Below are 23591 nucleotides of genomic sequence, written 5' to 3'. Positions count from 1 at the left end.
CGCATCGATGGTGGTTCCTGTCATGAAAACGCACGACTTGCGCGTGCGTTCCTCAGGCTGGTTCTGCTTGTACTGCATCAGTCATTGTCCAGTCTACAATGCCATCGAGTCGGCTAGGCATCCGCGGAGGGAGGGCGGCCATGGCTACGCGAAGTTTCGGGTGACGGCGTGGGATCTCGCACTCACGGACAAAGATATAAGGCAGAGGGAAGCGACGTGCTTTTGCAGACCACCAGCTCCTCCCGTCTCCCAACCTTGTCCTGCGCGCAGCACAGATCCCTCGCACGGTAAGTTCGTGTTCGTGTCCACGTGCGTCTCCCTGCTGACGTGTCCGTTCATCAGTCGAGCGTGTGTGGTGCCGTCGTAGTGTGCGTATGTCGATGAGCATGGACGTCGGTGAACAGGTGAATCCACGTCGACGTATATGTGCGAGGTCACTCACTGATTGACCCACTTGACCCTCGATGCGCCCCGCCGTGACGCAACCATGCGTGACGATGGCGAACGCGTGCGCTCGGTACGAGGGTCGAGTGATGCGTGGTAGGTCAGTCTTTTGGGCACGGTGCACTGCGTACTCGCTGAACGGTTCCATACAGGGAATCGTCCGGTCCCTGAAAGTCGAGCCGAGAGTGACCGTGACATGCGTGCACACCACACTTGATGATTCGGGGGAGAAGCATCGAGCTGTGGTACTGTCGTGGTAGCGGGGCACAGATGGGGGTCGAGTCGATAGCACGTACCGTAGTCGATTGACATTCGTAGACCAAGGGTCCAAGACGGCTGACGCCGTGCCTGTCGTGCGCGTGCACGCTCTAGCAGATGCGTCTGGGCACGCTATGTCGCATGCGTGGCCCAGCGGCTGCATCGTCGTCATTCAGAGGGATGTCCACGAAGGTGGGTGGCAGAGCGACGCCGTGTGACGTCGCTCCGTCGTTGACCACGCGTCGTGTGTTGCGTGGTGGGGTCCGTCGCGTCGCTAGTGCGTATGGTTCGACGAGTCGGGGCTGGGCGTATCCCGTGCGAGGTCGTCGTATTAGGTCTTCGTGTGCCGCGCATAGACTCAATAAATGCGCACGACAAAGTCACGAAACAACGAAACGCGCCTCTACAAGCTGAACAAGGTCGGATACCGAGCATTGGGAGTGTCTGCAGACTCGCCTCGGCTGCGTGGATCGAGCTGGCGTGTCGGCGAGCACGGGAGGAGCAAGGGGAAGGCGTGGGGGGCAGAGAGACGACGGGAGGGCAACGAGGAGCAGAGCGCAGGGGGAAGGCAGAGTGCGACGGACGGGTGCTTGGAGGGCGTTCGACGGAGACTCGACTGGCGGACGATGGCCGTCGAGACAGCGTCGGGAGGCCGTCAGACGCGGTCAGAGGCGCGTTCGAGGGTGGGGCGCCAGCCAATCAGTGCGCTGGGCACGCGCGTCGGCACTCCGAAGTTGGCCTTCGAGGCCGTCCATTGCATGGCGCGGTGTGCTAGGAACGAACGTGCGAGTGGACGGGCAGCTAAAGTGTGAGCGAGATGTGCGGGGAGGGAAAACAAGGAGGGGGCGGGCGAGCAAGGTGTGCGCGCAGGCAAGAAGGTGCGTGGCAAGTGAGAAAGATGCATGGGCGAGAGAAGAGACACGTAAGCAGATGAGACGGGCATACAGCAGGGTGAGCGGGCGGGCGGTAGACAAGCAGCGGGCAATTACATTAGGTGATGGTGGTGGTAAGAGCATGAGAGAGGGGGGCAGGAAGACGTCGACGACGACGACCGCCGTCGCTGCAAAGACATTACGTCAGACCAGAACGGGCGGGAACGTTAGCGATATTATAATGCGCACCGCGCAGTGGTACCGTAAGTGCTTAACGCAAGGGGGTGGACTCGACAGCGATATCGATGGGCTACAGCTCCAACTCAGAGGCAAAAGACTCTAAGCACCAACGACGACGAGTTATCTCGCTGACAAGCTGTCATTTAGTGACTTTGCTGTAAGCTGTTAGCAGCTCCGAGCAGATTCGGGCACATTTCGACGACGCGCGCAGCTCCCAGCAGCTTGGATCATCTCCCAGCAGATGTGTTTTTCATTGGGCTTCCCCAATGGATCCGGAGGAAGGAACACTGTGCGGATATTCATAACGAGAATAATAATACAGTGGCAGACCGTGACGGTAGATACAACATGAGTCAGTGTGTGGGCGTAATGATGACAGCAAGGAGGCATAGCGATGAATAGGGAGACTTAACCAAGCAGAACGGGGCGAGAAGGATGCCAGCGACGACTCGGAGAACACAACACACCGAAAGCATTATCGACAGCAATGAAATCAAGAGACTGATTAGGATGAACTTGAACGACGACCCTGCCTGCGACTGCGATCGACCGAGCGTGGAAGTGATACCAGGCTGGTTGAACGTGTCGTCTACGCAGAGCACTCACCGCGAGGGCCTCTTTGGGCTGGCGTATCTCAAGCTCGTACGCCTCTTCTCGTGCCGCTGCTGCCTGCGCGAGCGCAGCTTCCCGCCTCTCCGCCTCCTGTGCAATCTCGGCTTTCTGCCTCTCTGCCTCCTGCGCGTGCCTCTCCGCCTCCTGAACCTGCCTCTGGGTTTCAGTCAGCAATGGAGTCTGCATCTCGGTTGCCGCCCTCTCCTTCGCCAGTTTCGCAGCGACGGCTTCTTCGACTTCCCGCAGCTTGGCCTCGAATAAGGGTCGCATCGCTCGTGCGTCCTTAGTCAACCCCGGCCCTTGCATCATGATATTGAGGAAACTGGCGAACTCGCCCGCTTGCATGCGGCTGTGGCTGTCTGAGTTCGCTGGCATAACATCGTCTCCGGATATGAGGCGAAAGACCAATCCCGCGAACCAATAGCATTGCTTCGAGCCCAGCTTGTACTCTGGGTACTCTCGGCTAAGGACGGAGGAGGCGGCGATGACGGAGGCGATGGTGACCGTGTTCCCTTGGAAGTCCTGTTGCGCGATCAGCTAGGCCTCCTTCGTCACACGCCCGACGTCCTCCGAGGCGTATATGGTGATGGGATCATTTGCAAGGAGGGCAGACGAGGAGCTATTCGCGAGGGATACGCTGGACGAGTTGCCGGATGGTTCGTTAGTGGGCTCGACTGTACGCTCCATGCGCAGCGCGCCGGCGTCGGTGCCTTCGTAGCTTATGCGCGCGACGACGAAGTTCTCGGGACTCATGTCGTTGGTGATGGTCCGGGCACGATGTGCGCAGTGAGCATAGTACGCGACCTGGGCCTGCGCATGACCGTGTCTGTGGGACGCGTTGAGCACCTGCTCCCAGTCCTCCCACTGGCAGCACCCATGGCCCATGCCCATGCCATGTGTGGCCTCCTGCGGCTTCACTGGACTCTTCCGCATATCTACCTCCATCCCCATCACTCGCAATGCGCTTCAAGTCCCTGGTCCACATGTGTTTTTTCTGCCTGCCCATACGACTGCCGTGGATGTCTTCCCCGAGCAATCCCAAACAGCTACACCTTCTACTAGATCCTCTGGGGAACCCCAACAAGCAGAGGATTGCTGTCAGCACTCTGGAGACGCTCTACCTCCGTGCGGAACCGATCGTGCACAAATACGTTGTCTCCCAGATAACACATTGCACTTCTCTGGGAGATGACATATTTGTGCACGATTGGTTCTGCACGGAGGTAGAGCGTCTCCAGAGTGCTGCCAGCAATCCTCTGCTTGTTGGGGTTCCCCAGAGGATCTAGTAGAAGGTGTAGTGGTTTGGGATTGCTCGGGGAAGACATCCACGGCAGTCGTATGGGCAGACAGAAAAAACACATGTGGACCAGGGACTTGAAGCGCATTGCGAGTGATGGGGATGGAGGTAGATATGCGGAAGAGTCCAGTGAAGCCGCAGGAGGCCACACATGGCATGGGCATGGGCCATGGGTGCTGCCAGTGGGAGGACTGGGAGCAGGTGCTCAACGTGTCCCACGGATGTGGTCACGCGCAGGCCCAGGTCGCGTACTACGCTCACTGCGCGCATTGTGCCTGGACCATCGCCAACGACACGAGTCCCGAGAATGTACACACAATTCCAGCACTGGAGTACGCACACAACTGTGACACAAGACCACCTGTGTGTGGCAGTGTGATACATGACCTATCGCTAACTAGAGTACAGACATGATACATAAATCCCGCTTGCTAGCCATGTGTCTACATACATCACCCGTCTGCGCCCGCAATACATTAGAAGTTCCTTCCGAAAGCAGCAATAGCCGTTCTCGGTGTGGTCCCTTTACTTACCGTATCGCGTGCATGATATATCAATTGTTGTGGCTCTTATGCAGTGGTGTATCACGGTGGTGGCTGGGCATTGTGTATCCATTGCTCGATGTGCAACCATACTAACAGCTATATACAGCCTGTGATCTACGCATCCTGTTCGTCCTCTCCCACCCATCATACGGTCCCACCCGTCGGCCCGCCCGCCCGCCTGTTCGTCCGCCCGCCCACGCATCCGTCCGCCTGCCCCTGCGTTCGCCTGCCCGGCCACCCATTCCCGCTCTGTCTTGCCCGAACTCCTCACCTACCCATTGGACCACCTACCCATTGGACCGCCTACCCGCTCGCCCGCCTACCCGTTCGCCCGTTCACCTGCCCGCCCGTTCACCTGCCCGCCCGTTCACCTGCCCGCCCGTTCACCTGCCAAACCACCTGCTCACCCGCGGCGGCCCAGTGAATTGTACGGCTCCTCCCCCGGGTGGGCACCGCTTGCCCACTCGTTCGCCCACTATGCCGCTCGCTTTCGGCAAGGCCTGCGAGGCCGCCCGTATTCCCGCGCGCTCGTTCGCCTGCTTGCCCGCCCGCCGACGAACGCGCTGATTAGCCGCGTCCGCGCGCTGGGCCCGGTATTTACGTACGTTCAGCAGCCGCGCGCACGTTCGGTGACCGTGTCTGCGTGCTCCCGGTTGCCGTGCCCGTATGCCCGCTGGATTTCCTGCCCACCGACCCTCAGACCTATCCTGTCCGCCTGTCTCACCTTCCATTTTCCCCCTCGTCCGTGTACGTGCCCGCGATCCACCCGTCGGCTGCGTTTTCACGCAGGGCATTCGCCCGGCGTGCTCGTGGTCGGCGCATGTGTCGACTGTGCTTGTTGACGCGTGTGCTGTGCATACGGTCAGCTCGCTCGCTCCGAGGCTCACGCGGCCTCCACTCACCTTCGCCCGCCCGTCCTTTGTTCATGCGCATCCTTCTCCCGCTCACCCGCCCGTATGCTGACCTCCCAGCTCTCCCGCTCGTCCTCTCGCTCGCGCGTCCGGTAGTCCACACGCCCGCGCGCTCTCGTCTTTTCGTTCGCTCGTACCCGCTCGTGGGCCGTGTCTGCGTGCTGGGCATTCGCCCAGCACGCTCGTGGTTGACGTGCGTGTGTCGTTAGTCGATAGCGGTTACAGTGGAGCACGACGAATGAGGCGAACCTCGTGGGCGCCTGGCAAACCCAACATTTGTGTCTATTTGCTGCCACGCCAAATCGGGATAGCCCGATGTTCTCGGGCTGTTTCTCGGCCAATCACATCGCGAATACAGGTCCACCTGAATCCACAACATACCCGCAACTCGCGTTCAGACCGTCTTCGCACTGGTTATTCATGTCTTTATGCATTCATAGGGATTAGATGCATGGTGAGTCTTGTATAGTCAATTTCAAAACAGATGGGATGTGATAGCAATGCACATTCTCGTGTACAGTAAGGATGTCTACTGCTACTAGTACTTATGCTAGTGTACTGCTCTCCGGGCCTCGAGTCACGACGGCTGTACAGAGTGGTGGCATGAATTGTACTGTAATCGTCAACAGCATAGATATTGACTATGTATATTATATCTACCGTTTGTCATTGATACTCCTGAGTCGCTCGAAACATGATGCATGAAGGCTTATGTCTAGTGGTTGATTGTCCGGAAGCGATGTCTGAATTGGGAACATCGCAATGCAAAGACTTTTTTCTTATTACTACTCACAGGGTCTTTATGTATAGACACACCGTTACAGGTTGCGCCTGAGCGCGGTGCTTGAGCGATGCAGATTATATCCCAGACTGCTCCATTCCATCTTAGGCAGTACAGTGCCCATATTTGGCAGGAGCCCGACGAGTCGCTGCGCGTTATAAGTCACGGCGGCGTGGCGTCAAGTTCAAGTTGCACCCGCTCGCCGTCCTACTACTAGTGTCCTACTACTAGTTACCTTACACCACGCACTCACTACGGATCCCGGCCAATTGCTCCAGGTGAGTCATCTTCTCATGCAAAAACATAACAGTTCAGCGAGGGACGTAGCCACGGGCCCCGGGTGGTGGCATTGGCATGCTGGCATCCTCGCATGTACTACACCACTGTATACCCTCTGACCGCAACACTGGCAACTACTGTGCGCGAAGTGATCACGTCACAGAGGTGGCATGTTCGCTCGGCCGAGCACGCGTATAACCAACAACGGTATCCCGAGCTCCGAGTCGACCCTACTACAAACCTGTCATTGGGGGTACGGGTTCCGCACGGGCAAAGGTGGATGCGGGTCCATTGGTAAGCAGGAGCGCGGGCAAGGTGGTAGGCAAGCAGGGGGACGGGCGGGCAAGCAGGCGGGCGGGCGAGCTGGTGTACAGACAAGTGGGCGAATGGGTGGGATCCCGACGAGCGCGGCGCCGCCGCGTGCAGGGGCCGGCGGGTGAGAGCGGGGCATCGCCGGATTGGGCGTAGGGGGGTTCCCAATAAGGGCAAGGCAGAGCTAGGTGTGCGTGTACGTCGAGTAGCAACGTGCACACGCAGCGTCGGCGGGAGGGGGGCGGGATCCCGAATCCGGGCAGGGCGCCGCCAGGATATTGTAATGTACTAATGCATTGTATAATACATGACGGACGCCGGAGCATTCATACATGATGGAACCGCGGTCACAGAGCGCGAATCATGTATCGCGCGCGGACGCTACTCAGCGATAAGTGATGTATGTATATGCCGGAGAGGGCTGCACAAGACACGTTGTGGGTGCTCACACTAATCAGTGCCAGTACTTACTAGTACTTCGCTCCGAGTTGTTCTCTCTGATGGTGGCACCGTGGTGGCAGCCACAGACATGTTATAGTGTCGCAAACACTAGCTGGGCTCCTGTGTTGTGCAGGACCTCGGTGGATACCTATGCATGTTACTGAAAGGATACATTGTGTGCAGACGCAAAGCTGACATTAATATTTACCTTGACCCCAATTACATTTGCAGATCATTCTTCACATGCAGTCGTGCACTGCAGAGTCCAGACGATCCACTGTAAGTATCCCCACAATGATACAGCACCCTGAATCCATGTACTCTTCTCATCGCACCAGGGCCCTGCACGTCTTCCCATTGATGTCAGTGCACAGACTGCTGTGCCCACGCCTCCCTCATCTTCGTCTCAAGCAGCCATGAGTACTTAGCATGCAGTGCCTAATGCGTGGTGAGGATCATCATCATATAATAGTTGTTCATCAGCTCATAGCACAGAGGTTTTAGGGAGATCGCCAGGCCGCGTGCGCAAAACACAGTTACAGCGAGTTGTGTGGTTTACCATGGGATCACAATATCTGGACCGAGAACACAACGCCGATGGCAACTTGAGGATAACCTTGCCAGTTTCACTGCATACTCACGAAGAGCTGCATCGTTGAAGATCCTTCACTGCGCAGAGCTTGTATATCCGAGGTCGATGCAGTTCAGATCGCGCCCAAGGACTCGAATGAATGCGGCGCCCAGGGCGTCCATCGCACGAAATTTCGCACATCAGTCTCTGTTGTACATGAACATTAGAGGTGTTGGAACAACCGGGCGAGCGCATACCCGATTTCCGGCTCGCTGACGCGCCGCGCTGCGGCGCGATATGATTGCACCCGATTCGTACCTTACTTAGATAAGGATTCACTTTATTAGCTCGACGTTCGCATGTATTTACCTCGCGTGTTTGCCTCCCCATCCCGAGGACGAGACAAACCGCACCCGTTTTATTGTCATACCCCGCCTCTCGCGCGCCCTCACTCGCTCGTTCCCGCCCGACGCCGACGTTCATTCAACAAGAGGTTCAAATCCAAGCATTGAAGGAACTGAACGACGCACTGCGGGCATTCATGTCCGAACTGTGCTTTCCGCGATGCGCGTGGTTCCCAGACATCATGAGCACCATCTTGTGAAGCCCCAGAAACCACTGTGACGGGCATAGCTACTGTACTCAGTCAACAGTGTTCTAGTTAATCACATGGCACGGATGGGAGTATCGAACGCAGTGCACACTGCATACTGCGTCTCTGCATATGCTCGGCGAAGTAACATGAGTGCACGAATCTCGGCCCCTAACTGCCGTCAACATACTCACTGCAGACCCTCCGGACAAATGAAGAGCGACGCACTCAGCTGCAACGGGGGGGATCTGCGGCGGCTGGATTGGGATAGTAGGGTTAGATCTCAGACATAGCGAGTGAGGGAGAACATCCACGCGACATGGCACCGTCATTTCTGTCTCAAACGTCCACGTCAACCCGGACTACACAGAAAGGCTCACTGTTCACTCACTGACATGGTCGCTCGAGGATAAGAGGATAAAAAGCAAGAGAGAAGCCATCCTTCGAGCCGGGGTCGAACCAGCGACCTTGAGATAGCGGTATCCGATTACAGTCTCACGCTCTTCCAGATGAGCTATCGAAGGCCACAAAGTCGAGCGCTTAGTGACATCCATTTCCAGCGAGCGCGCGCTGAACGCAGGAAACCGTTCTGACCAGTACACAGAGACCATATTCCAGGGATCTTTTGTAGTCGTTGCACCAAGAAATGTATCTAGAAGCTGAATGTACAGTCGTCAATCCTCAGCGACAAGAGCAGGAGGCGTTACGTCCTCCCCGAGACTGTTCAGCTCGTCTTCACGAGCATCAAGGTCCCGGAACTGTCGCCAGAACAGTATCCCAGCCAGAGCCGAAAGCGCGCTCAGTATTATGTAGTTCCACTCCAGGAGCGGGTCCGCCGAGAGCGCTGCCAACCCTCGGTAGTCAGCCTTCGCGTAGCGGAATCCTGAAGAGACGACCCACGCACCGACGAAGGCCTCGCCCACCGCACTCGCAACGGCGCTCATGAACAGAAACACCGCCATCACCAGGCTCCGCATGTCCTTCGGCGCCTTCGTGTACGCGTACTCGAGGCCCGTCACGCTCGCGAGCACCTCGCTCACGCTGATGAGCACGTAGCTCCCCGTCTGCACCCACACGTTCACGCTGCTCGTCACCCGCGTGCCGGCCTCGTCCGCGCACGTCGCGACGAAGTACCCGCAGGGGTTCGTCGTGTAGATGCGGTGCTGCACGAGCGCGGTGTAGGTCATGCCCAGCGACGCGACGAAGAAGCCCGCGGTGATCTTGCGGAGCGGCGTGAGACGCACGCGCCGCCGGCGGAGGAAGGGGTAGACGGCGACGTCGAAGATGGGGATGAGGATGATCAGCGAGAGCGGGTCGAGGTTCGAGAGGATGTCGTTGGGCACTCCGTGGGTCTCCATCGTCGCGGCCTGGGATATGAGGTTGTTGTTTAGTTGGTTCAGCGACAAGTCTGGACGGAGGAAGGCTTTCAGCGTGACCGCCAGGGAGACAAGAGAGAGATAGTCGCACAGAATACCGGGTACCACAGGAAGACCTTGCACGCCTGCACGCCCCTGATAACCTCATCTACCCACCCATCCTCATAGTTCATCCATTCCGGTCGCTTCGCTCCAGGAGGGCAACTCCCCGGCCTTGCACGGTCCCAGAAGTCGTGCACAGACATATGCCGATAGGTCGCAAGAGGGTTGAGAGACCACTTGCCGCGCATGCAGAAGCGGAACATGTGAAAGACAGTGCCGAGGATCGACCCAGATGGAGGTGACCGTACGTAGCTATTCCTGCCGATGAAGAGAACGAGGGGACAAAGGAGGAAAACGAGCGTGGGTAGGACGAAGGCGAGCCAGAAGCCAACGTACTAAAGAAACCGGCTAGTTGAGTACAGCTCGTAATATTCGTCGCCTCTCACCTTTTCCGAGTAGGTCATAACAATTTGTCCGAATAGAGCTCCAATATTGATAAATAGATAGAAGTACTGTATGGCGGGTTAGCGACGAGGCTAGCAACCAAGTTCTATGAGAATCCACCATGTATATTCTAGCCGTCGTCATTGCAGGGTCTAAGATCACTCGCTCGCCGCTCGCAGTGGTGGTGATGGTTAGCTTCGTCTGTTTGTACTGTTCCGCTACCAACGGCGAGATGTTTGACTTGAAGCCACCTGTTCCGACACCCATGACCACGAGGGCGACGATGAAATATGTCAGAGCTAGTCTCGGGTGTTCGATCACTCCCGGGAGTGCCGCGACTACAAGGATAGCATGGCCAACGAGCGCGATGCCTACGGCGACACAGATCGTCTTGAATCTGCCCCAGCGTGTATCCGCTATGTATGCGCCAAGTAGAGGCATGAAGTAGACCCTGGTGGAACGGTGAGATCCACGAAGTGCAGGAGCTGTGAATGTATACTCACCAGAATGAGTTCAGCATGCCGATCGCCGTAGAGGCACGCTGGCCGAGACCGAGAGCCCCTGATTGACCATTGGCATATCCGGCACCTGTGCGAGATCCGGGAGGGAGGGGCTGCTGGATGAAGTTGGTCTAGACTTTCCAGTGAGTCTGGGTGCATTCATTTGAGATCAAGCAGTAAAGACGGCGTAGCAGGCAAGGCAGTCTTCGTAACGCTATTGTCTATCATTTTCGGCGCCCGGAAACTCGTAGGACTGCGCTTCCACACGACGGGACTCGTGCAATCAAAACACTCGGCGCTGCTTGTCTGAGCACAATAATCGTCCAAGAGGACGCATTGCACGAGGGCTTCTGTTCAAAACACGGTCGAAACACGTTATTCTCGTGCACACAATACCCAACGTAAGAGTGACAGCTGATTCCATTGCTAGACCCCGAGCGTAAATGCGCGCACAGGCGGAGCGTGTCGATATTGGTATCACTGTGGTGTGCCCATCAAGATTTTACCATATCGACAAATGTCGATGGCGAGCTAGACAGAGGTTTGTGGCCGAGGTCAGGGTGCGGATCGACGCGAAGGTCAGACAAGGGCTCGACGACCTCCGCCTGTGCATGCGTTCCCGGGAAGGGGTCTAGCAATATGATATCAGCTGCAAGAGTGACTCCAGGTCGATTATCTCTCGCAATCCCAGCTGGGTCCATATTGTCAAGCCCCGCTACTTTCAAAAACATAGGCGGAGTCCAGCTGGTTTTGTATGGGACCACGCCGGACGCAGCGGACATCGACGACCAGGCTGAGGCTGAGCCGGGCAGCCGCTACGTTGGCTACAATGGCCCACGTTAAGCGGCACAATGTCTGGATCACCGACCACCGAGTGTATTTTTTTTGGTCAGCGATGGAGACTACTGAGTACCGTCCGACAACCTTCGCTGCTACACGTCCCCAAAGCACGGCATTCTGGAGAAGAACTCACAAAGACAACAGTGGTTCCATAGTAGGAGAACCGCTCTGCGAGTTCCACGAAAGCAATGACTTGACCACATAACTGTCAGTATCGTCCACGATACACAATAACCAACGAGCGAGGCTTGAGCGGGACTCACGGAACGCGTTCCACGGGACAGCATCAGCGATCCTCCTCAATGTCTCCCGCTCCGCATCTGTAGGGACCTCGGACGCTTCGTCAAGGTTGCTCAGTTCATAGTAGCTGTAGTCCGCAGTTGGAGCATTGCCGCTACCCGTGAACGAGCGAAACAGTTTGGAGACGCGGCGGGAGAGCTGGAAGTTTGGCCACCGGACCTCGAAGTCGCCGCTACTCATGTTACAGGCCTCTTCTAGCTAGGACCCAGACTTCAATCACTTTTCGAGCGAAACGACGAGGACATAGCTGGCAGAGAAAGAGGGAGATAGCGGGTTTCACAGCCATGGTCACGGTCGTGGTCAACACGGTTGTCGCGGGAGTAACCGACGCGCGCTGAGCGGTGCAGAGCCGCACTTGGGCAGACTTGGGCGGCACCGCACACTCCTTACTCCCGACGGCCACTACTAAAAGCATCGTATGCAGTATATATCCTATGCAGATCCTACGTATGCCCTCCTGGCACAGGATGCTTCTTATAGCACGCGGATTTGCTGGCACACTGGTAAGTGGTGTAATGTATCGACTTGACTTGAACGAACACTAATCCAGCGGATGATAGCGATTATCGAACATATCGTACACGCCTCGGAGATAGCTATATATATCAAGGGAAGTTCGAAGCAGGCATAACATGACGAAGTAGCAAAGGAATCTGAAAGAACGCATAGCATGCAAGAATCGCAAGAGGACCGTACAACGAGGCGTGGATGTCGGAACAAGAAAACACGAGCGTATGTCTACAGCATAGGTGAGCGGGATTTCACTGGCTGTAATTGAAAGCTCACGGAGTCAGTGTCAGGTTCGCCGCTGGGGGATAGATACAGTAAGCACCTCAGCACTTAATGCTGGCCCCTCCTCCAGGAAAGGTCAGTGGTCATGCCTCCACTACGACCGGAGCGGTCACCGGACCCGGTAGTCCTATGTTCACGGCCCCTCTGGCCGCTGCCGTGCTGCTCGGTAGCGCGGTTCCGCCAGTTGGAGGAACCGGAGCCGCCGGGCTGCACGACAGCCGTCTGCTGGCGCCGCCAAGACCCAACTGCATCTGCATTACTCGCTGGAACGGTAGGACCACCTGGTCAAAATGGAGACAGTCAATGCCTTTCTTCTGTGTTACTTTGTGGGACGTGAGAGTCATACGCACGTTCATGGGTATCCCGCAGCACCTCCTGGTAGTGCTCGTGGATAGCAGTGTATTGGCGCTTCCATACGGGCGTGAGGAGCTCCGCGACGAACTGAACCTGAGCTTCCAGGTTGACTTGATTCGGAGGAGCAGAGATTCGGGGCAAATTTGCCGTCCCGCCGAGTGGCGCATCGACAGCCCCACCTATCACAGAATGTATGTGAGTGTGCAATTCATATGCATTGAGAGACCACCCCTTACTGGCTTGTTTCAAGTATCCGATCCCTGCGCGAATGCGCTCGACATAGGAACACTCCGCGTCGCTACTGGCCATGTAGCCTTGGCATACAACGTGAGTAACTGATCTCTTTGCATGTAGCTTAGGCTTGACTGCAATGATGGATGCAAATGACTGCCGGAGGGTTGTGAGAACGTCAACAACCCAGTCGAAGGGCCGGGTCTGGAGGCTGATGGTCAGGGAGCCACCGGGAGCGATGTTCTGGAAGGCGACCAGCAACTGTGCGTATACCAAGTGGACCCGATGGTTCCACGACACATTGTCTTCGGGAAGCACGACGGCGGCATTCGCGATCACGAGGTCGAAGGCGCCGCTGTCTACGGCAAGATGAAGTGAGCCGTTATACTTCGCCGATGATTGTGACATGTACGTACCAATGGTCGCTCGTCCGTCTGCGATGTCGCGTATGTCCTCGTAGCGTTGTTGGAACCGCGCAAGGAACTGGAGGTCAACTTGTGACTGGATGCCTGAGGCTTCCAGGGACAAACTGATCCCCGTTCCAAGCGCGCTTCCATTGCTGCGCAATAGCCAGGTCGTAACGCCACCCGGGGCGAAGCCCAAGTCGAGGAAGCGACGGACCTGGCCACGGCCAAACGGGCGGCCAGCCATTTCGTTGATCTCTTTGAAGGACCTCTCGTAGGCTTCAAGATGTAGTGACGAGGGGTTGTCATTGCGGGCGGCACGATTCTGTTCGTTGTGCTCGGTGTAGACGCGATCGACGTCCTCGCTGAGGCGATACAGCTCTTTCATAACCAGCAGGCGGCGCAAGTCAACGGACTGCCCGAAGAAATGGACCTCCGAAGGGGACAACGTCGAAGTGACGTCGCGAGGATACTCAGTTAAGATGCGATCGATGGTCGCCTCGACCTGTTTAATTGCAGTGAAGCGAGATACGGTTTCGCGGTTCATGAGTGCCATGGTGGTTAAGGGTGAGTGAGGCTCAGGATGCAGACCGTTTCCCCCGCCGCTGATATTTATCCTTTTCCATGGCAAGGCAGTGCGTGGAGTCATCGCCTATCCTTGGGACGCTCGCACTGCTACCGCAACACGAGGCTAGGACAGCAGAAGCTCCAGATGAGCTCGGCTCACTCAGACATTGGCCGCATACCAGTCAGTCGGAGGGTCGGGACCGGCACTTGCGCCGCCGCGGTATTCGGTTCACGGCGAGAATACACGAGTATGACGAGCGAGGTTCCGCCTTAGGCTACAAGGAATGGCATGAGTCGACGTGCGGCGTGCTTCGTTTGCATTTCCTGGGACGATTGCGGTAACGAAGACTCGTCGAAGCGATATGGATGTCTCCAGATGCTGATGCAGTGGCGACACTATGAAGCCGGTTTGCTTCTGGTGTCCTAGGGCATACCTCTATCAGTTAATGAATTCCTGGTGAGCGGTTCATCAATATGGAACAGTAGTTGATGATCTTGCAAGGGCCGAATTTCGACGCACCAATAGCTATCCCATACCCTTGGTCTTTACGGCGCACTTCACACTCAGGTACCAATGTCCGGTGGGTTGCAGCAACATCCTATCCCCTCAGGATTGACAGCGAAAGTTCTACGGTATGTTGGCATCTGCTCGACGCTTGACACCGTACAACTCATCATTACATATACCTGAGGACATCGATATCCTGGCGCTTGTATGGAGCCTACGAGCCTGCAACGCATGTATATGCAAATGCGATATGCGCCGCGGATCTGACTTCACAATGCGTCTTCCGACAGTCTGAGTGCCGCGGGCATAGTACGCACTGCGCGTCGAGTCAGCGGCGCAGCCGTCGAAGGCACCTCTTTATCATGTGCATCAAGAGCATCACCTTCTCGGTCCGTAGAAGCAGATATCAGCCGTTCCTATGAAACCATATACACCAGTGGGCCCAGTCGAATGGATGGGGCATCATAACCACGGACTCTGAGCGCGTCGACAGTGTCCAGAAAGGTCCTGCGAGCATTCTTCCGGACCCAGTCTTGCCAGTTCGACGAGCGCAGTTGATTATCGTGCTGTATCAGTGAAATGTGCTGTACTCGGATGAACCATCTGGAAGGCGAATGATCTTGTGAGGCACTGTCGCGCGATGCAGAGCGAGCTTTGCCTGAGGCCACTCATATCTCCGTCAACATTGGAGGTCAAACAAACGCATGATGAGTGTAATAAGGGAGGTGTTACATATGGTCGCCCGAGACATGCATTGACATTTATCAATGTCATCGTACACAATGCTCCATATGTATGTGGTCCTACGAGCAGTCAGATGGTAGGAATATAATATACAAGGCACTTCCTAGGCAAGGGACCTGCTGCCTCGGCGCGACGAGGGCGTCCGTGACGGGGGAAGAATATAGGCGTAGAACCATACGGTAGTGACCATGCTGAGCGCACTGTTGTCTTATACGTCAGCAACTGTGATTGTAGTGCTGTACCTGTAGCCCGCTAGTGTCAGATCAGCTGTATAGAGCATAGGAAGACTTGTTAACCCAGCTATGGCACTTCCGAGTCTCTTGGACTTACGTATTCCAAGAATACATGACCGATTTCGTGGACGGTGGGATGCTGAAGGACGATAACTTGTCACTGCATGCAGACCTGGCACCCCGTGAAGTCGCGACTGTCGGACTCTGACTATGTTGTCAAGGATAATTTACACGATCATCATGCACTGTGATGATCAATAAAAATACAAGTCAGATGTCAGTGCGCGACTCCTGGGAACTCTTCGGTTGGTTCCCATCTAGCAGGTGCGCAGCGGCTGCCATGACTAGTACTTGGTCAAGCGCGACTCGAGTACTGTCGAAGGAATTTGATCTACCCAATTAAGAGCGCATAAGACAGGAGGCTCGTGTTGCGTACCTGAGACATTTCGCAGTACATCTGACAGTGAGTACTAGTCTCTGGGATGGTGAAGGTGATGGCCACATGCACAGCCAGTGCGCGAAGTTGAGTACAATCGTGATCTCGATGCTTCGGACATATCCGACGTCACCATCCCGAACCTGGCCCGACCTTGCGTGCGCATATCAAGCGACTCAGTCGCGAAGACATACTTACTACACATTGGCAAAAGCACTTCCTGGCTGTTGTTTGCGCTCTCGTATCTGATCGCGAGTTCTGGGTGTGCCTAGCATGGCAGAGCGACACATCTCTCCGTCACTGCACCTATCATGATCTCCGGAGATATCAGCTCGACCGCTCAATACCTGCATTCTGTATTGACACAGTATCAGTTGTTGCATGGGTCAGGCTCTGCGTAGAAAGCCGATGTCTGTGAATACTGTTTGTGAGTGGTACATTGTTCATGATTGCTCGCCGCGTAATAATAACTTGATAGTCGCATTGACTCGGAAGGCGCATAGCTAGCGCTGTCGTCGAGCTTGGAACAAAGCGAAAACGTTGCCGTCACGGTTCCGTCGCGCTCCATCTAAATAATGCTCGCCTGTGCATCAAAGTCCATGCGTGAGCCTTCTTCCCTATCTCAGCACGAGAGGCCATGTGTGAACTCTAACCTACATCCACGACCCATACACGGCAACCTATATGTATCGGGTGATCTCTCAGAGAACCAACAGGTCGCCCGGGTTCGTTCTCATCGATCATCTCCCACCGCAATGGCAAGACATATCAGCAGCACTGGCCAATTTCATCACTATCTGCCGCGCTTTGTTTTGCGTCGATGGCAACCGACTAGCCTGGCAGGTCACAAGTGAGTAGATACGAAGGCGCACCGCAGCCGTCGTTTAATCCGCACGTGTACAAAGGACAAAGGGTAAGAGTCGGAACCGCAAACGGGAACGCATCAATTCCTACGACAGACAGTCTAACACGCTGGGCACGACCGATCTCGGCAAGACGTTCGGTATAATCGATATGTACAAGGATAGCGCAGATCCGACGGACGTGTACCGCGTTGAGCAGCCTGGCAGGCCTTCTCCAAACTCGAGAGCGATACTGCAAATGTCTTTCAAATCCTAGCCGACGCCGAGGAGAGGGGCTGCTCCTCGATAGAGTTAGTCCGCTCCCAGCTCAATACCATCCGGAAGTTCCTCTTCCTCCTCTTCTACCGGAACGGGGTCCACTCTCGTCAGTTCATCGAAAATCGCTTTGACCCAGCCACAGAGGACGTGGTGAAACAGTACATGGAAAGGCATGGCCTGGCGGACGCGCGGGCGGTCTGGCTCCGCAACCTTGCCCTGCTCCTAGAAGACGAGCACTGGGAGGTGGCGACCGACGAACGCCTGCCAACCGCGGTACGGCAGGACTACGAAAGGGAAGCCTTGCATATGCAACCTGGGCTGTACCGTGCTCCCCCTGGCACTGAATTCGTCCTTACCGAGAACGGACCCGGCCTCGCGGAAGGGGCTACAACGCCCATGAACCACATCATCGACATGATGTCCCCAGGCGCCCCAGGCGCTTCCTTCTTCCCCCTAACACGGTCTTTCCCCATCACTCCGAAACTCGTTATCATCATGCGCTCGACCGCGATGACATGCGAGACGGCTTTGCTACAGGCCGGGTCCAGTAACGTCTCGTACTTTACAGCGGTTTTCAGAACTATGCGGAATCGCGAGAAAAACGAAAACGCACCTCGGGCACTGGACCAGCGCCCCGAGCCACGATTAGATTAGATAGTGGCCAAATCTGGAACTGATAAGCTAGGCCATTTCGGTCAGCAGGCATACGAAATCACAGTCGTTACATGTAAATGACAACAAGATGGCAGCGAGCTACGCTGACACACCAATGCAGCAGGAAAAACGGTGGAAAAGTAGGGCTCACAATGCGCGGCGCGCAATGTATATAATATAGCATATATAGTAAGTGTGGGTAGCTGATTATGTAAACAACATACAGTAAGTACGAACGACTCAGTTGCTCTAACGTAAGTAGTACATATACATTCAGTCCGCGAACAAGATCTTTTGACTTTCAGACATGAATAAATGAAATCCGGAGTGAAGCAGCACGTTGAGCAGGACCCATTCTGTGATGAATTGATAATCAATGTAAGTATACTATATTGTTGCATGGCAAGGGCAATGTTGTGCACATTGGGTGTTATGACCAGGGTAAATGTGGAGCACAAACAGCTTTACATACATCTTTGGCTGTCTAAATTACGGTCCAGTGCGAGGACCATTGCTAGATGAGCTCTGTTGGTTTTTCGAGTAAATTTGATCAAGTGGTTCCATCCGAGGCTAAAGTGAATGGTCATTGGATGGGGAAAAGATACCAGACCTCTGCATGCCTTATTTACATACCCTTCCCATTTTTGTTCACAGTCGACTTCACCCTGAAGCTTGTTACATCGCTCGCTCGGAGAGGCGGGACGCGCAGCGTCGTATCAATATAATGGCTTCCTAACTCGGACTGCATCTAATCTAATCGTGGCTCGGGGCGCTGGCCCAGTGCCCGAGGTGCGTTTTCGTTTTTCTCGCGATTCCGCATAGTTCTGAAAACCGCTGTAACGATTTACCCCGGACATTCTCGAACCCGATATTCGTCCAACCTTTTTCACCCGCGTCGTATGAGTGTGCAGATCGACGGCCTGAAGACATGACCGACGAAGACCGAGAGAAGCTGGAGGACCTCCTGGCGCGCGGTATGTTGGACGACCACAGCCGTCTTCAGGACAAGTTCGAGTTTGCCGTCGACAACCTCACGCAGGACCAGGCAGTGCGCGTTAACACTCTGCTGCTTACGCACTGTGAAGAAAGGATATCTTTCCTCAGTCCCGCGTGCCTTGTGCAATCCATCGAGGCGTTCGAGAAGGACGAGGTTGTGACTACGGAAAGGAAAACACGATATGCATCGCTCAAGGCTGAGGCCGCGAAGCTAATACATGCTTCGTCTCCACCGATATCCACGTCGCACTCAGCTCCAGCTACCACCTCGCCCGACACAGAACGTTCCCTTGCCCAGCCAGTCCCGACTCCTGGTCCTTCCGGTCTACAGCCTCCGGTAGAGACTGATACGTTACTGGATAGCCTGCCTGGCATCAGAGGTATTTTCAACAAGAAGACACGCTCCGTTCCTGGCCAGATACTTCACTCGGCGAACCAACTGACAAAGACACGCCAGGCTTAAAGTGACAGCCTCCGCACCGTTCCTCTGCCAGGCTTCCGACTGTGAAATAGAGGTGCGAAGTTTGGACCGTGACGTTCAGCGATGGGCATCATACGCGTAGTAGGCCAGGACACTCTGCTATGTATGCAAAGTCTCAGTGTCAGAGACCCTTCTGGGACAGTGTACTACTTATGCAAAACGCATCAAAGCAATTCGACGTTCCTACGCAGCTACATACAGCAAGATTGATACAGATAGTATATGCGCGATTCTTATGTACTCGTGAGCTATACAGATGACCTAAGGAGAGACCATGCCGACTGGACCACTTCCATTTGGTGTTGGTGTCATAGCGTAGAAGCCCCCGCCCTGAGGTTCTGCAGATCCGCCCATATTGGGCGACATCAGTAACGACGTCATGTCGACGGACCCGTCGCTGAGCAGGGCGAGGAGGTCTTGCTGCGACATGGGCAGCGAACTGTCCGTAGACATCATGTCCATACCGTTGGACGTGTCCATGAACGAGGAGAGGCCTCCAAACCCGTTCACGACCTGCGTCGACGAACTCGATGATGCGAAGAGATTTGGCTCCTGACTCTTGGCACGGAGGTCCAGGAACGCATCCGCACTGAAGTCTTCTGGACTACCATGATGTGATGGCGAATCCGCGGAGTGGGCAGGCGAACGTGCGCTCGAGGGCGTTTTCTTGCGGGCGGGCCGCACCCACGCGGGCCGATTGCTCGCTCCGGGACATTCGTTGCGCACAGCGTCCAAGGGTATCGCAGTGACTGACAGTGACAAATGTGAGTCAATTGGGATGACAAGGCGACGGCCGCTGTGGACTCACGTCTGCAGAACTCTTCCAGCAAGTCACCGGAGCGTTGTCCGCAGATGTAGCGCCCACTGAATCGCTTGAGCAGGCCGACGGACGAACGGAGTGCCTCGAGACCTGGGGCGATCAAAGGCTGCATCTTCTCAGGTTGACAACAAAGTAGTATTGCAACCAGAGTACGCCCAGCCGCCGTCAACTGATGAATGACATGCACTCCATCTGGGTATGTCTTGAGTCAGTCGTGCTCTACGCGCAAGCGAATGAGACTTACAGTAGGTCATCAAGCCCTTCGCGGCAATATGTAAGTGAGAAGAGATGATCTGGAGAGCGCATGCATGTGCAGCACGCATTGCTTCGACCTCAGCGTCTGTCTGTTCGATGATTCCCGTTTGTGTCCGCTCCGCTACCATCTCCGAGAAGCGATGCCGATGAATCAGCATCCGCACATACTGCTGGGCGCAGTGCAGACGGTTCGCTTGGGTCACCCGCAAGACGTCGTCACTCGTCATGGTCTCCACGGAGTGCGCCCAATGGGGCGGAAGAGATCGCACGATGTCGTCCAACAACGCTTCCTCTTCGCTCAGGTCTCCTGTTCTCTTGAAAGGCCCAAGGACTGACGACGCCCGAGCGAGGAACGGCGAACACGCATCACCCACAGGTCGAGGCGGCGGGATGTCCACGACAGATTCCAGCACGATAAAGATGCGTACGGTGCTCACAAATGCGCCCATGCGCGGCTCCGTCTCCGCCGGCTGACCCCAACGCCATCGCGCGTGATGAGCTCGTCGTCCACAATCGCCGGCTCGCCCACATCGCAGTCGCGCAGGCGGATGACGGGCGGACGCCCAAAGTACGAGCTCGCCTGCTTGTCCCACAGGTACACGCACCAGAACGTGCGTTTCCGCACCTCGTCCTCGATCGGGTCGAACACGTCGTAGTCGTCCACGGAGCGATGCAGTCCGATGTCGATCGAGAGCGTCACGGCCTCTGCGAGTAACCCGAACGCCTTCGAGAGCTTGCCGAGGCCTACGGCGTACACACCCGCAACAAGCACGGCCTGGACTGTGTAGATCGTGGGCCTGTCTGCGCTCGGGAGCGTCCGCAAGCGGCCAAACAGCTCAAACCATTGGGTGCCCGCGCTGTTCCCATCGCTGGGATCGCCACGCACGCGCGGATCATCGATGTGGCGAGAAGACAGACAGCAGACGGCGACTACGAAGGCCGCAAATCCTGGCTCTCCCCATTTCCGCGGATTACCGTAGTCCTATGAATGAATGACTGAATAGACTGTTCAAAGCGGTAAATATAGGACGCCTACCGAAAGGAAGGTCGGAACATGCAGCAAGGGCAGCAAATAATATGTTGTTGACAGGAAGCATTGCACGAGACTGACATGAATCAATACAGGTTGTCCAGTACGCCAAAACGTGCACAACAAACCTGTCCATCAACTCCGGCGCAATGAAGGAAGTAATCAGCTTCCAGACGGCCTCCGGGTTGTTGTCCACCCTCTTCGACGTCCGATCCGGGAACCAATCGCTAACTGGCTGTCCGTTTTGGCTCGTCCACGCCTGCGCCTGTGCTTGCCCTCTTTCTGGATCGGGTTTGATCGCCATATTATGGCGCTCCACCAACGAGTCCAGAAGCGGTAGGCCCGACGTCTCGCCCTGCCACCGCGTATACCCCTCGTCGTCGAAGTACAGATACGAAGACGACAGCGACATCCGCGCAGTGTCTTCCATGAGGTTGTCGACCACTATGCTGCCGCTCTGCCCGCCTGAGAAGCTCGGACTCGCATTGCGCGTCGCCTTGACGGGTGCGAAGAAGGTCGAGGGGTTCATCAGGGGATATGAGTTCAGGGACGGCGGGGGGACCGCTGTTGGGAAGATGTGCGTCGAGTTCGCGAAGGATGCGTGCGGGCTGGTGCTCGGGTCGATCGGGGAGTGTGGGGGAGCGGCTCCTGCGCCGCCGGCTGCGAAGACGGCGGGAGGAATGGCTTGAATCAGCGTCTCCAAATGGTGCATGCGATCCTCGAGGGTCGCAGCACGCCTATGGGTGCGGGATGTCAGCAACGTTCCCTGAATATACAGAAACGTGGGCCAGATAAAATCGCGCCCAGCAGCAGGACGTAGTGGTAGTTGAAAGAGACGAGCATGAGAATATGCCTCGCCCTAGCAATCTATCCGCTCTATGTCCGCGAACGGTACGTTTAGGTTCTAGGGCGTGAATGGAGTTGGTATTGCACCATTCTTGAAGACTTGTCGAGCATAAAAGTGCGGTCAGATCTATCGTCAGTCCTCGCTTGACTGACGTAGATCTACGTAGCACCGACACCCGGGCTTTGTGTGGTAGACTGCGCCCGACGACACAGTAACTCGTCTTGTTCAAAGACGATACCCTTCGGGCGAGAATGAGGCACATGTCCTGTATTCACCCATCCTCCCCTGCCTCGCGGAGGGTTGTCGCTTTGTGTCCTGTATCAATTACAGCTTCCTCCCCGATTATGGAGGGCCCCGGCACGAGGACTTCGAGCGTCAGATACCCAGGTGACAGACGCTTCGAGGACGCTCAATCCGCCAACGGTGCCTGCAAACTATATCCGAGCAGACGTCATCACTGGTATCATGGACGTCCGTTTCCGTGCCCGTTTCTCGTAACGAGAAAGCGCGGAACCCACTGCTCAGCTTTCTCAATTCCGTGGGGAGGCCCCAATCCACACGGGATTCAGCAGTGGTCCACCTGGACGCGATGAAATACACAACACACCTCCATGGGTTCTACCAAATACAATGACGGCTCCCCAACCATCCTGGAGAAGCGAGTGCTTAGGCCACCCGAGCCCACCCGACCCCTGTGTGCACTTCGCGAAAGCGCTTGCCGATAATTCGTCTGCTGCCCGACTGAACGCCAGCGCAGACCAGAGACACAGGGCGGGGTGTCTCTTTACTTCTCGTAGAGCGCTCAAACTCGCCGGGGTAAACGACACGGAAGGAAACCAGGGAATGCGCGAATTACCCACTAGGGTAGAGGAGATGACTCACTTTGACTTGTGCGGGTGTGTCCGCTTGCCCGGCTCCTCGAATGTACATGACGAGTTGGATGTGAGACATGACTGGCATGGGTGCCCTTCGTCGCACTTGATCCTACGACGCCTGTCCCAGTGTGAGCCCGGCGCTGTGTTTCTCGACTACGCAGCATAGTGCTCACCGACACCGATCGCACGCTCTACAATTGCAGGCGTAGAGCTCTTGTCAACACGCATGAGGACAAAATAAATGATCATGCGACGAACCTGCTGAGCTTGAACCGCCTCTCCTTCAATATAGAGCTGGTGCTGCTCCCAGTGGCAGACGGGTTCGAGGTCGATGTCGAAGGCTTGGCCTCTGCGGACTGCTCCTCGTCACTCCCGTTAGTTGGCGGCATCGTACAGGCGATGAGCTCGGGCAAAAATGCGATGACCAGACACTGATAGGACACGGACGAGAAAACGAGACGAGAGTGGGAACGACGATTACAAAGTCGCAGAGCTCCTCAGTCTCAGCCACCGGCCTCCCCGCGGGGATAGCCGGGCCTGCGTGCCGGGCCGCGGCTCAATTGAGCGGCTTGCCTCCGTCCTTCGA

General features: G+C 55.9%; 4 protein-coding genes and 1 non-coding gene across 5 annotated transcripts; 1 reads left to right on the top strand and 4 right to left on the bottom strand.

Annotated features, from left to right (window-relative positions):
- Positions 1-8594: 8594 nt before the first annotated feature.
- B0H18DRAFT_t104 lies at positions 8595-8679 on the bottom strand. Its single transcript has one exon. It is a non-coding gene; the product is annotated as a tRNA-Tyr (tRNA).
- A 13-nt stretch (positions 8680-8692) lies between these two features.
- Positions 8693-11973, bottom strand: B0H18DRAFT_1007859 (oligopeptide transporter). Its single transcript, XM_048028751.1, has 8 exons — positions 11621-11973; positions 11491-11549; positions 10521-10648; positions 10138-10468; positions 10020-10085; positions 9623-9968; positions 9060-9563; positions 8693-8999 (listed from the first exon to the last, which is right to left on the bottom strand). Exons 1-8 carry the CDS (start codon positions 11835-11837, stop codon positions 8830-8832), a joined length of 1821 nt encoding a protein of 606 aa, XP_047893217.1. The 5' UTR covers positions 11838-11973; the 3' UTR covers positions 8693-8829.
- Positions 11974-12497: 524 nt separating this feature from the next.
- On the bottom strand, positions 12498-13994 carry B0H18DRAFT_954942 (uncharacterized protein; the record flags this gene model as incomplete). Its single annotated transcript, XM_048042307.1, has 4 exons — positions 12498-12730; positions 12800-12982; positions 13040-13393; positions 13451-13994. 4 exons carry the CDS (start codon positions 13992-13994, stop codon positions 12498-12500), a joined length of 1314 nt encoding a protein of 437 aa, XP_047893216.1.
- Positions 13995-16681: 2687 nt separating this feature from the next.
- On the top strand, positions 16682-17701 carry B0H18DRAFT_1119231 (uncharacterized protein; the record flags this gene model as incomplete). The annotated part of the gene is made up of 3 exons (XM_048033915.1): positions 16682-16776; positions 16832-16929; positions 16989-17701. The coding sequence occupies 3 exons, from the start codon at positions 16682-16684 to the stop codon at positions 17699-17701; spliced, it is 906 nt and encodes a 301-aa protein (XP_047893215.1).
- Positions 17702-18587: 886 nt separating this feature from the next.
- On the bottom strand, positions 18588-23473 carry B0H18DRAFT_1094832 (fungal-specific transcription factor domain-containing protein; the record flags this gene model as incomplete). Its single annotated transcript, XM_048032394.1, has 11 exons — positions 23264-23473; positions 23179-23196; positions 23013-23123; positions 21412-22020; positions 21290-21359; positions 20729-21235; positions 20243-20708; positions 19987-20190; positions 19630-19927; positions 18982-19022; positions 18588-18778 (listed from the first exon to the last, which is right to left on the bottom strand). The coding sequence occupies exons 1-11, from the start codon at positions 23392-23394 to the stop codon at positions 18588-18590; spliced, it is 2646 nt and encodes an 881-aa protein (XP_047893214.1). The 5' UTR covers positions 23395-23473.
- Between the last annotated feature and the right edge of the window lie 118 nt (positions 23474-23591).

The sequence above is a fragment of the Fomitopsis serialis genome (genome assembly GCF_022376445.1).
Source record: "Fomitopsis serialis strain Sig1Antser10 chromosome Unknown B0H18scaffold_34, whole genome shotgun sequence".
NCBI classification, from domain to species: Eukaryota; Fungi; Basidiomycota; class Agaricomycetes; order Polyporales; family Fomitopsidaceae; genus Fomitopsis; species Fomitopsis serialis.
The sequence above is the reverse complement of the archived record's forward strand: the minus strand, read 5'-3'. Positions and strand labels throughout refer to the sequence as shown.